The sequence below is a fragment of the Callospermophilus lateralis genome, chromosome 3, assembly GCF_048772815.1.
Source record: "Callospermophilus lateralis isolate mCalLat2 chromosome 3, mCalLat2.hap1, whole genome shotgun sequence".
NCBI lineage: Eukaryota > Metazoa > Chordata > Mammalia > Rodentia > Sciuridae > Callospermophilus > Callospermophilus lateralis.
In genome coordinates, this window is record NC_135307.1 from 170,199,593 (window position 1) to 170,213,634 (window position 14,042).

The 14,042-nt window shown below is 39.8% G+C and overlaps 1 protein-coding gene and 1 pseudogene across 1 annotated transcript in view; one reads left to right on the forward strand and one right to left on the reverse strand.

Annotated features, from left to right (window-relative positions):
- Positions 1-14,042, forward strand: part of LOC143394864 (attractin-like) — a 79,517-nt gene that overhangs the window by 44,356 nt on the left and 21,119 nt on the right. Inside the window, 5 exon segments of the mRNA XM_077109084.1 lie at positions 2,467-2,605; positions 4,013-4,203; positions 6,597-6,828; positions 8,915-9,088; positions 9,649-9,882. Of these exon segments, the coding sequence (XP_076965199.1) occupies positions 2,467-2,605; positions 4,013-4,203; positions 6,597-6,828; positions 8,915-9,088; positions 9,649-9,882 (970 nt within the window).
- Positions 288-2,014, reverse strand: LOC143394356 (omega-amidase NIT2 pseudogene; annotated as a pseudogene).

Sequence of the window (14,042 nt, forward strand, 5' to 3'; positions counted from 1 at the left end):
TTTTCTTTTAGGAAAGGATGCTGAGTACATCCTGATTCAAGGGTCTCGCTAGCCCTGGGAATTTGTGTGTGGTGATTTAAAAGAAGGTAGGACTGTGGTCTGGGGACTATGTCCCTGGGTGTGGCTATGTTGAAGTACCCGATCCTTAGTCTGAGGCTTGTGACAATGAGCTCACTCAATCTGTGTGAGTTCTTGGGAGAAGGTTTGGGCTTCAGGCAGGTTTGTTGTGGTCAATATTGAATTGGGAAATTGATAGGCTTTGCAAATTCTCCTTTTTTTTTTTTTTGTTTAAAATTTTTGCTTTATTTACCAGTATGGTAAATATCATGTAAAACCAGTAGTGTGCTAGAGCAGTATTGTACCAGGTCACATGAGCCAACTTTTACACATAAATAAAAACACACTAGTCCAAGAAGATTCTGAGACCAAAAGTGGTTCAGAAGTTTTTTATCTATGGAGCTGTAAAGTATTACTAGGGAAAAAAGCAAACTGAAAAGCAGAAAAAGATGAGATTTTCAGACACTCAACCCTATCAGAAAAATCTGCAGACACACAGAGTTGCTTTCACCAATGCCATTTTCCCATGAGGCTCACTGTTGACCTGGCCTTTCTTCCAAGATCAGGAAGGCCTAGTGTTAAGTCATTAGCTCCTTCTTGAATTTAAAGAGCCCAAAAGCTGCTAGGAAAGAAAAGGTTGCCATATCCTCTGGCAAACACCAAGGATCCATCATCTTGCTTCCCACAGCTATGCAGGGACTAACAATAACTTTAATATACTTTTGAAAACGAATAGCAGCAGACCAACTCAAGGAGGTGGGATAAGAGGCTTAATATACAAAAAGGTTTATATTAGGTACATCAACCAACAGGATACCAAGATACTTTTTAACCTACTGCTCTTCAGCATCTTAAGAAAAGAAGCTTCATGGCCCCCCCTTTTTCTAACTATTCAAGATGGCTTTATCATCTCAACAGACAGCTCTCCCAGGAGGAAAAGGCTGAAATTTATTTAAAAAACCATTAAAGAATTCAATAGGAGCCTAAGCATGTAGTTCAGTGGTAGTATGCATGAGTCTTGGTTCAATCTTCAGCACCCCTACAAAACAAGAATCAACAGAAGCTATGCTACAGAAACATTTGTATCTTCCTGTTTTGTGAGATGTTGGAAACAAACTTTAGGGCTTTTTGGTCTCCACTGCATAGAGGTCTGATCGCTTCTGTTTAAAAATGGGGATTTGCTGGCGTATTTCAGCCAACTTCTTCAGGATCATTTCTTCAGTGCCAGCTTTGGCTAGGACCTCCCCCCAAGGGTTCACGACAGTGCTGTGTCCCCAGGCAACATAGGAGGCGTTATCATCCCGGGCAGGAGAGGCTGTAGCCACATATATCTGATTATCAACAGCCCGGCCTCGTTGAAGCAATTCCCAGTGGGCTGGTCCAGTGGTCAAATTGAAAGCCCCAGGATACACCAACAGCTGGCAACCTCTCTGTGCATACACTTGTGCAAGTTCTGCAAAGCGGATGTCATAGCAGATGCCCAGGCCCACTCTGCAATAAGGAGTATCAAATGTGGAGAAATTATCACCAGGACTCAATGTTTTAGATTCTTGAAATGTAATTTTTCCAGGAACATCAATGTCAAACAGATGGATTTTTCTGTGCTTTACTAGTAAAGTTCCATCAGGCCCAAAGACAGCACAGGTGTTATATAACTTCCCAGCATCCTCTTCAGGGATGGAGCCTCCAATGAGATATATGCTGCACTCCTTTGCTACTTCAGAAAGCTTCTGTGTGGATTCACCAGGAATTTTCTCCGCATATTCAGGAAAATATTTTGTGCCATATGGAGAATTAAAGCATTCTGGCAGAGAAACTATTTTGGCTCCTTGCTTTGCTGCCTCCCTGACAAGGCTACAAGCGCGAATGACATTATCTGATTTGATGGAAGAAACTTGAAGCTGGATGAGGGCCAAGCGGAAAGTAGCCATGGCTCTCCCTGGAAGCACCATCTGCAGCCCGGAAAATTCTCCTTTTTTTATGTTATATCTTGCTCAGCATAATTTCGGTGCTCCCCGTAAATGGTTTTAAAAATTTAGGTTACACTAAGACCAAAGAAGATAAGATGACGCAGCCTTTATACTTTTGTCAATTTATTGCTGTTTATAAGCAAACTTTAGACTGTAGGAGGTATTTGAAAAGCAGTGTGTTCCACAGCCCCATTTTACCAATGAGCAATTTGAGGGATGCTGTTTAAAAGAGTAGGCTGCTTCCTTGCCAGTTAAAGGCATTTTCTTGAGCAGAACATTTTACTACAGTGTTTCCACCACAGAGCTGTTCATCTGCATTTTATTTATCTCTTTATTTGAAGTTTGCATCCTCAATTAGATTTAGTCTTTACAACTATTGGTCACCACCATGAGTTATCTCTGTGAATATGTTCTACTTTGAATATGTTCTACTTTCTAGATTTCCATTTCTACATATGAGAATTGCCCCAAGGATAACCCTAAGTACAGTTGTGTCAAGAAGACCAGCTGTAGGAGCTGTGACCTGGACCAGAAGTGCCAGTGGGATCCCCAGAATCAAGAGTGCATCTCCCTGCCTGGTAAGCCTTGCTATGCACCTGGGGGATGGGTCCAGAACTTTGTCTGCTCCCTGAATCTTATGCAGACTTGGTTGTAACCTAACAGTGAGGAGGCGCCTATTCTATCAATTCATCCCTATCACCAGTGTTTTTTTGTTTTTTTTTTTAAAGAGAGAGAGAGAGAACTTTTAATATTTACTTTTTAGTTTTCGGCAGACACAATATCTTTGTTTGTATGTGGTGCTGAGGATCGAACCCGGGCCGCACGCATGCCAGGCAAGCGTGCTACTGCTTGAGCCACATCCCCAGCCCCAGTGTCTTGTTTTTGTTTTTTAAACTAAAATTCAAGTCTTAAGTATACACTCTGACTGTTCTTGACATAAAGTCTAGCATCATCTGCTCCTCTGGAGAATGAAATGATTCTGGGTTCATGTCAGTGAACCTGCTCCCTCCCTTGACACCCACCTGGCTGTGATAACCGGGACTAGAATTCTGTAGTCTTAGCTGCCAGACTTCTGGGCACTGTATGGAAGAGTGTTACTGAACATGGGGATTTGGTTGTTGGCACCTCTTGAGGGGCTTCTCTGAGCAGAGGGAGAGGAGGATTTCTGTGTTAGCAGCAACTTTGAGGTGACCTCCAGTCCTGAGTACCTGTTTATGGCATCCTGAGATTTAAGGTGATGACTTTGGGGTGGCCATCCATGACTGAACCCCTGATATATTTACTCCATCCAGATGTCTAGGAAGGGGGAGTTTTGTGGCACTGTGTAACAGCTAAGACATGAGCAGGCCACTTGAGCTGGACCAGGGCCCTTTTGAGTGTCCTTTGGAATAATGCAGTTCAGCTTGCAGAATGGGCTTCTTGTTTGTTTACTCTTGTTCTGAGTCTCAGACATTCATGTATAGCAAAACCCCTGGGGATCTTTCCAAAAGGCATGTTCTTGTACAGGCCTGGGGTGGGGCCCTAGAGTCTTCATTTTAATTTGTACACGATGATATGAAAACAGTGCAGCATTTGAAGACTTTAGATTTATTCATTCTCAACTCATGTCCATGTTTGCTGTTCTGCACTCCACCTTTCCATTGTCATTTTCATCTGTCTGGTCTCCACTCAGGAGTTAGTCTTTCTAATTGTTCTTCTAAAAGATCTGCCACCAAGTATTGACACTAAATGGGTTTTCCTCCAAGTGACTAGAGAGTTGACTTCAGAATATACTTCATGAGATCCAATAAATAAGACTGACAAACTTATCTCTTGCATTCTGTGTCTGGAAGTGAATAATGTGTCTCTTGCCCTTGCCACATTCTTAACGAAGCACCTAGAATTCAAATCACAAGGATCATTTAGGTATTCAGGAACTTGAACTAGGTATGTAGTAGTTTTGTGTAATTTCTAAAGCTGTTTTTTTCTCTCCCCTTTTGTTAAAGAAAATATCTGTGGCATTGGCTGGCATTTGGTTGGAAACTCGTGTTTGAAAATTACTACTGCCAAGGGGAATTATGACAATGCTAAACTGTACTGTAGGAACCACAATGCCTTCTTGGCTTCCCTTACAACCCAGAAGAAAGTGGAATTTGTCCTTAAGCAGCTGCAAATAATGCAGCCATCACAAAACATGGTGAGTGAATCCTCAGAACCTAAGTGTCTCGTACCCACCTTTCTGCTGAGGGCATGCCCACAGCTGGTGCATGGAAGGCTGTGGGTGAGGACGTGCTGGGAAGAGGAGGAATGCCAGGATGTGTGGCGTAGTAGATGTGGCATTAAAGGAAGGTCAGTCTCTTCCTTTAATGGTTTTTACCTGACCTTGAAACTTTTAATACTTCATACATTTTCTTAAGTCATATTTATTATAACATGAAAAGTAATATGTGAGATGAACAGTGACGTGTGTGTGTTTGTGCACATAGTCTGGTGACATCACTAGATAATTCCATACCTATTTTATCTCTAGATTCTGCTGGAGTAGAGAGCAATGGGATCACAGCTAATTAGGTGTCATATTTAGACACTTATCTCCTTTAGATTTAAGGTATTATTTTAGTACATGTTGTCACTACCACTAAGACATTTATATCTGTTTGGGTCTTTCTAGACCTGGCAGCCCAACAAAAGAGGGCATCTTCTTGTGAAGGGTTTCTGAGCTCAGAAAGGCTCACATTTTCTTCATTGGTAGAGTCAGCCCTGCCCATCATGCTGGGATTTCAACTGGTGACTCTCAAGTCCACCTCTGTGGGAGACTACGTGGGTAAAAAGGCTCCACTATGCCAGCTGGCCACAGATGTCTGTTCCCCTCTTCTTCAAGTGTTTTATCCCTAACAGGTTCTGGGTGGCACTTTTCAAAAACAGAACCCCACACTCTTATGAAAAGGCTAACAGATAAAACAACCAGTGTAATGTGCTCACCATAGGTTAAACTCCAGATGTGGCCCAGTCTGTAGAGCCCAGTTGCGTATGAAAAAAGCAAGATAGAGTAGAGGCTGTCTGGTAGAGCCGGGAAGAGTTAACTCTGAAGGGGGAAGGAGTGGATGGAAAGGGAAAAAGGACGGGCTCCCTGTGCGCTGGTACCCTCCCATACAAGGCATAAAGTTTGAGGGAATAGCTCACTGAGTGAGCTGCAGATGTGTGGCTGGGGAAGGTTGGATGGGAGAAAGATGCTGTAGCTGGGCTTCAAGAAGGGCCCACTGCCAAATCAGAGATACCTTGTCCACAATGCTAATGGCCCTGCATTTTATCAGGAAAGCAAAAAGACATTATGAAAAGACTTATAAAGTGTATCTGTTAAAATTATGTTTCTTTTTTAAAAACACCATTTAAAAAAAATTTAGAAAATGCCAATAAAAGAGTAAGAAAACAAATAATGTTTGTTAATACCACTAAAAACTCTTTTGGAATGTATTTATTTATTTCAGGTCTTTTAATAAGCATATATATTTTTCCTCTCAAAAATGAAAATACATTGTATATTTTGTTTTTCAACTGCAAAAATTAAGAATATCTTTCATTTCTGGGTTCAAAATTATACTTAATTTAAAAAAATTTTAAAGCACAATGGCAAGGAAATTTTAGGAGAATAGGAGACAAAAACCATCCTAGGTGTTCACTGTTCTTTTATTCTTTATAAAATCCAGTACCAAATGAAGCAATAGATTTAAAAAGGCAGTTAACACTGTCTGATCTGGGGATAGACAGAGGATTATGATTCAGCCTTTCAAAAGAAGGAAATACTGTCATTTGCAAACACACAGATGGAGGTGGAGGATCTTACACTGAGCGAAATAAGCTGGTTCCAGAGAGTTAAATACAACATGACCCTGCTTATATGTAGAATCTAAAAAGTCTAATTCACAGAAGCAAAGAGCACAATGGTGGTTTCCAGGCCTTGAGAAGTGGGGTGAGAAATGGGAACATGGTGATCAAAATGTCCAAAGCCTTTTTTTACATAAGATGAATAAGTTCTAGAGATCTAATATATGCTATGGTGATAATAGTTAAGTATCATATACTTAATATTTGTTCAGGACATAGATGTTACATGTTCTCACCACATACATATGGACCTGAAATAGTAAATATGAGAGGTGATGGATGTCAGTTAGTTGATAGTGGCAACCATCACATAATGCTTAGCTTCTGATCTGAGGATAGACATATAACCAATATTTTATAAATGTTGGGGAAATGACTTCATGTCCTGAATGGGCATTTAAACCCAGTGTGGGGTGATGACCATTTCTTCATAGCATTTGTCACAGAGTGTAGAAATTTTGGAACTTGATTATCACTTTGGATATAGATCTCTGTGAAAATTTTGATACCTCTCGTCTCTAAGCTTTGTATTTGTCCTTTGTAAAATGACCCATATGGAAGTGGTGATCTATACCAACACCTGAGTTTAGGGTATAAGGAGGCTTCCCAGTACCTATGGGTGTACCTAACTTAGTGGGTTTTATCAAGTAGCCTGTTTGGTCGAGACATTGGTTGTTTTCATAATTGTGTCTGTTTTGCCCGTAGTCCAAGCTTACCTTAACCCCATGGGTTGGCCTTCTGAAGATCAACATGACCCACTGGTTCTGGGAAGATATGACTCCATTTACAAATAGTTTACTACAGTGGATGCCATCTGAGCCCAGCGATGCTGGGTTCTGTGGAATCTTGTCAAAACCCACTTTTCGGGGATTAAAGGCTGCAACCTGCATCAACCCCCTCAATGGTAGCATCTGTGAACGGCCTGGTAAGGACACTGGTGATAGGTGCTCCAGGGAGTTAGAGAAAGAAAGTATAGGAGTCATAGTTAGGTATCATTTTTATTTTAATGTATTTACTTTTTATTTTTAAATGATACTGGAGGTTGACCCCAGAGGCACTTTACCATTGAACTGCATTTTCAGCCCTTTTTATTTTTTATTTTAAAGCAGGGTCTCACTCCCTTTTTTAGGTCTTGCTAAGGTGCTGTAACTGGCCTTGAACTTGCAATCCTCCTACTCAGCCTCCTGAGTTCTTGGATTACAGGCAGGTGCCACCACACCTGACATATTTTAAATTTTTTATTGTGCATTATAATGGTGCTTAATAGTGGGATTCATTGTGCCCTATTTATACATGCACATAATTTACTCAATCTCCTTACCTAGTAACTTCCTTTTCCAACTCCCAATCTATTGGCTCCTTCTATTATTTTTTATTGTGAATTATTATATGTAAGTGGGATTCATTGTGGTATGTTTGTGCTTAGACATGATATAATGTCTTTTTTCATTCTTCCCTACATAGTTAATATTGAGATGTGCGAAATTGTTGTGAAGACAGATGGAGAACTGATTTCAGGCAAAACCCAGAATTTTAAAAGCAGAAGGAAATAGTCTGTGGCTTTGACCAGTTTGAGCCATAAACAAAACCAAAAATAAATAACTTTATTTGAAAATCTAATACTCTAATTAACATTGAGATTGTTTGGTTTCTTGACCACAAAAAGTGTTGAGAATTGCCCCCAAGGGCAGATTTCTTAGTGGTGGCAGAAAAATGCTGTGGAAGAAAACAAAGGAAAATAATAACAAAAGATGAGAAAAGCAGGAACATCACTGCAGGACAGTAATCAGGAAGCCAGTGTTGCAGGGAGGAAAAATGATGAGAGAGTTTTGTGACAGGAGACAGAAGCCAGTCCAAAGGGTTTGAGAGCTGTGGCTGAGTACTGAATGGTCGAATGTTTCAAATAGTTTCTTAATTTGCATGTCTCTGAGGGCTAAGTCTAGGCTCCCTTAGCTGCAGGCACAGGGGCAGCCTCAGTGGCACATAGAAGAGTTCAAAACTAGCTTTTCCTTTCTGCATGGGGGCTCCCACGAAATAACTGCAATTTTGATGATTTGAGGATGTAAATCATATACTGTAAGATGTTTGAGGGATACAGAAGTGTAGAAGATAATTTGTAGTATTGTAGGAATCACCTTAAAACAAGATTTCTAAACTTTGTAGGGGAGCTTTTCAACCTTTTTTGAATTCTAAATGATTTGGTAAATTTAGTGCATTTAGAGGTCCCACTTATCCTCAAAATTATAAACACAGGACTTTACAAATTCAGATGGATTGTAAAACTCCTAAAGTTCACCCAGGGTCCCCTATATTCTTCTTTTTTTAAAAAATATATTTCTGGTGCATTATAATTATACATAATTATGCAATTTACTGTTACATATTTGTATATGTACATGATATAATAATATAATTTTATTTTCCCCCATTCCCTCCCATCCTCTCTTCTTCTGGTCCCTTTCTTCTACTCTACTGATCTCCTTTTGATTTTCATAAAGTCCCTCCCCCCAAAACACACACTGTTTTCATTTTTATTCTCTATCTTCCACATATGAGAGAAAACATATGACCCTCGACTTTCTGAGTTTGACTTATTTCACTTAACATAATGTTCTCAACTTCCATCCGTTTTCCTTCAAATGACATCATCCATTCATTATGGTGCAATAAAACTCCATTGTTTATATTTCTATGTATTTTCTTTATCCATTCTTTCATTGATGGAAAGGTCCCCTATATTCTAAAAGGTTTCAGATCCTACATTTGTTGAAAGATTTACTTATTCCTTCTTTTTTGTCCTCAGTGACCTTTGAATAGAAAGTCCCTTTCTTCCCTGAGTGTGTAAATACCTTGACCAAACAGTACATGATGAATCCAGTGTTTTCTGTTTTCTCCATGTCATGTAGTGCCTGAATTGAGTTCATGGCACACTAATTGAGTTCACAACCCACACTTGAAAAGTCTCTGACCTTAGTGAAGTTCTTCAATGACCCTTTTGGATTTTATTCCCAGTGAAACCCAAGTGCCCAAGTGCCATACGCCATGTGCCTTGCGGACTGCGTGTGGGGAGTGCACCAGCAGCAGCTCTGAGTGCATGTGGTGCAGCAACATGAAGCAGTGTGTGGACTCCAACGCCTACATGGCCTCCTTCCCTTTCGACCAGTGTATGGAGTGGTATACCATGAGCAGCTGCCCCCGTGAGTGCAAAAGGGAGTTCTGGCACTCTTGAGTGCTTGGCATGTAGTGACAATTGTGTTGACAACTGTGGCATGGGGCAGAGTTCATAATCTTTGAACATTTTATGGGCTAGTTGGATTTGACCTTCTACTCAAGTCATCTAGTCCTGCATCATGAGAACCTGCATACAGAATTGAACAGTGATACATGTAAATAAGTCAAGTAAATCTAGGATAGATCACAGAATACAGAAATTAACTCTTCAACTTCAGGGTTACATTATTCAATCTGTGTAATGTCTCTGCCTCCTACTTTCCTAATTTATAAAATAATTGCTCTCTGGTAGAGGCCCTCTGAGGTTCCTTTTGCCTCCACCATCCTGGGATTAAGAGAGGAAAGAGGGACCCCTCTGATGTGTTGGGCAAATTATTGAGCTCTTTAAATTCATTATCTCACTTAAAATGGTCACTCTAGAGTAGTAATTTGGATTTAAGTTAGTCTGTTAAAGAAAAGGTTATTTAAAGATAATAAATTTAGTTCTACCTGATAGTGAATTGTTTATTGTTTGTTCTTTTAATAGCTGAAGATTGTTCAGGTTATTATACCTGCAGTCATTGCTTGGAGCAGCCAGGCTGTGGCTGGTGTACTGATCCCAGCAACACTGAGAAAGGGAAATGCATGGAGGGATCCTACAAAGGACCAGTGAAGATGCCTCCAAGGGCCTCTGCTGGAACTGCCTATCCACAGCCCCTTCTGAATTCCAGCATGTGTCTGGAGGACAGCAGATACAACTGGTCTTTCATTCACTGTCCAGGTAAGATGCCTGCATATCCAAGTTCAAGTTATTCATTACCTGTTTACAAAAAATACAAACTTGAAAGCTACACCATTCATATGAATTTCCTTTAAGTAAAAAAAATATTAGTAGCATCATTTTAGGAGAAAAGAGTTTCATTTAAAAAATATTTTTTAAATATTTTTTTTAGTTGTAGTTGGACACAATACTTTTATTTTATTTATTTTTATGTGATGCTGAGGATCGAACCCAGCGCCTTGCATGTGCTAGGTGAGTGCTCTACCACTAAGCCACAACCCCAGCCCCCAAAAATATTTTTAATGTGAACAAAAATATTGAGAACTTCACATGAGTTATTTTACAAACTTTTCTCATAATATATTCTTTATAAAAATGTTACAGATATACATGATATAAAAACTAGAGTTTCTCCTTTTCTCTCCAATTCTTTATAAACAACTCAATATAGATATTTCCAGACATATTATTTTATATATTTTAAATTAAAGAATACTGTGCTATAAGTAGGTACATCATATATATTGCTCTTCAATTTGTGTTTTACTTAAAAACACATCATGGTAATTGTTGGAAAAAATTAAAAATGAAATCTCCTGCCAACCCAGAAATTTATCTTCACAAATGTAGAAAAGAAAGAAAACTGTTTTCTTTTTAAATAAGCATTAAGTCATACTATTACACATCACAGGCACTCTACTAGTGAGATGAAAATATGGAGGGAAATTTTAAAATGACCAAGCATATGTAAGCAATTATATACATAACCTCAAAACAAACAATAACTTGTTGTCATGAACTTTAATTCTTCCTGTAACTATGATTCCTGCACCATTTTTTAAAAGACTGTTTTGTTTTTACCATTGAATTTTCTTGGCACATTTGTGGAAAATTAGTTTACTGTGAACAAAACAATTTGATAAAATTCTGTGCTCCTTCATGATAAAAACCCCAAATAAACTAAATATAGAAGGATTATACTTCAACATAATAAAGGCTTATGAGACATACCCATTGCCAACATCAAACTGAGCGGGGAAAAACTTCTCTAAAATCAGAAATGAGACAAGGGTGTCTACTCTTACCACTTTTATTCAATACGGTACTGGAAACTAGCCAGAACAATCAGATAAGAGAAAGAAAAGGAATACCAGTAGGAAAGAAGGGAGTCACATTATCCCTGTTTGCAGATGATGTGATTCTATATCTAGAAAACCCTAACAAATCTGTCAGAAGTCTCTTAGAACTGATTAATTCAGTAAAGTAACAGGATACAAAATCAAGGTACATAAATTGGTAGCTTTCCTCTACACCAACAAGGAACTTAGTGAGAAAGAAATCAGGAAAAAATGTCACTCACATAGTCTCAAACAACAACAACAACAAAAACAAAATACCTAGGAATAGACCTAACTAAGGAGAGGTAAAAGATCTCTACCATTAAAATTATAAAACATAGAAAAAAGAAATTAAATAAAACCCCAGAAGATGGAAAGCCATTGTTGGAGGCCGAAATCAAGTCAAGATGGCGCCTGGCAGTTTGCCAGGAGGAGTGGTTTGTGAGGCAACGCCACCGAGCCATCAAGATGGTGGGGGCTCCTTATTGGCTGATTGCTATGTCTGTAAGGGAGCAATGCTATGATTGGATGATGCTGATTGAGTCATGCTTTATGTAAATCAGTTAGATATATATACCTCAGCTGTTCCTCAATAAAGCAGTTCCCACTTCAACCTTCAAGTTGCTTGTCACCTCTCAGTTATTTTGCCCAGCTGGACTGCGGCAAGTGGTGGCCCATATGGGGAACTCCGGGACGCTCCAGGATAAGTGACAAGGTAAGCTGCCTGTCCCTAGAAATAGATAGGACGGGAGGAAAGCTGCTCACCCCTGAGGAGCAGATAGGGCGAGAGGATGGATGGCCTTTTCAAGAAAATAGAAAAATTGATACAGTGTGTTTTTGTTTTGTTTTGTTTCTTAGTGTGTTGTGTTGTCTTTGTTACAGAAATATGGGATCAGAAGTTACTAAAATTCAAACCGAAAGGGTGTTAAGTAAATTGCTGAAGGAAGGAGGCACCCCAGTAAAACCAAGAACAGTTAGGGCATACGTTGATAAAAACTCTAGTCAGAAAGAGGAAGAAAGTTCAGAAAAGTAAGGACTATCAGGGAAGGAGTTACAACAAAAGGTTGCTACTAACCCCTTTTTGTCACCAGAGGGTGCGTGAAGCAGGGTGGTGCAGCGGCCACCGCGTGCTGTGAGCTGATCAGGCGCAGTAGGGACTTTCCAACAGGTGGCAGCTGCAGCCGCTGGCCCTTCCCCACCCCGCACCATGGGGCTGCCTGGGGAGCAGGACGCTGTGGCCAGTGGTGGAGGATGCGCCCGGCGCCCCTGAAGTTTGGCCATTTCCAATGCCAATAACTAATGAATCAGTTTTCCCTACAATACTACAAATGCTACCACAGGACTCCCTGCTATTCCTGTGGATACAAATGTTCAGAAAGGTCAAACTCTGCCCAAGACACCCTGCCCCCAGTGTAAAAAGGGATTTCATTTGGCAAAAGGATTATAAGTCCAAATTTGATATTGAGGGAAAACAACCACGGCGGGGGGGGGGGGGGGGGGGGGGGGAACAACCCGCCATTCTCAAGCCTTCTGAGCTTTATAAATGCAGGGTTAGCAATATCTCAAATCCATAACAGCTGATATCCAGAACTCCAGTTTAGCTATCCTTACATTTGCGACAATGGTTCTCCCACACCTGGAGGCTAATGAATAATGAGCACCATTGAGGCCTATTTCAAATGTAAAAAACCTGTCCACCGACATGGTCAGGTTGCTTGGAACGAGGTTCCACCGTTACTTAACTCCTGGATTTACATTTACTCCTAGATTTAGCACCTTTTCAAATGAAACATTTAAAGGAAACAATTTTACTTATCAAAGTCCTAGTCAAGCCATTACACCAGACCCATTTAATATATGGTCATTTTGTGGACAAAGGGCTTGTATGGATATTTCACCTGTAGGATTTATAAAAGGAGGATCTATGTTTAATGGGTCTTACAATTATAATACTAGTACTACGTTTGAGACCAATGTACAAATAAATAAGACTAAATATATAGATTTCAAACCTACTCCTGTTTGTTTACTTTCACCTTTCCTTTTCATTATACCTAATAATTCTGTTCAGGATAATGTACTAAATTGTTCAGAAAATTGTTTTCTTAGTGCCTGCTGGAATGCTACACAATTTTCTTTAGCCATCATTGCCAGAATTCCTACCTTCATCCCAGTGCCAGTGAAGACAAAAATAGAAGAATTTCCAGTATTACTGAGAACCAAAGGAAACTTTGGAATTACAGCTGCCATCATCACAGCTGTTGCTGTTTCTGCTGCTGCTGCTACAGCTTCTGCGATAACTATCACACAACTGTACAAACTGCTGCATCAATAAATAATGTAACTCAACAAGTAGCACAAGCTTTACAAACACAAAACATTATTAATGATCATCTTAGAAATGGAATTCTGATGCTCAACCGAAGAGTTGATTTACTTCAAGAAGGAATAGACATATTAATGGATTCCTCTGCTTTAAGCTGCTTACGGAACTTGCCTGGACTGTGTGTCACTTCTATGCATTATGATAATATTTCTCGAGCAGCAAATCTTTCCAGACAACTAGGAGCCATGCTTAATGGCACATGGAATGTGAAGTTTCAAAATTTAACTAATCTATTGAGACAACAAATTGTAACTCTTAATAGTACCAGGGTATCTTTGCCAACGGTATCATCGGTGGTACAATTTTTCCAAGGGTTTCTCTCTTGGAGTCATCAATGGCTTGGTATCGTGGCATTTTGTATTCTCCTCCTTCTGCTTGTGGCAGGTTGTTTATGGTGTTTGTGTAGATTATACAGATCCATAAGTATGGCCATGCTATGGAAAACCATCTATGGATTCAATACAATCCCCATTAATATGACATTCATTTGATAAAATGGACAAAACAATCATAAAATTCATATGGAAACATAAGACTTAGAACTGCTGGGAGCAAAAGTAACAATATGGGAGACTTCTGCCACCATGCCACCAGCAGTGCTTAGCTCAGCCCCAGTCCCAAAGCCGGCATGGCAGCCTAGGCCTCTGTGTGCACAT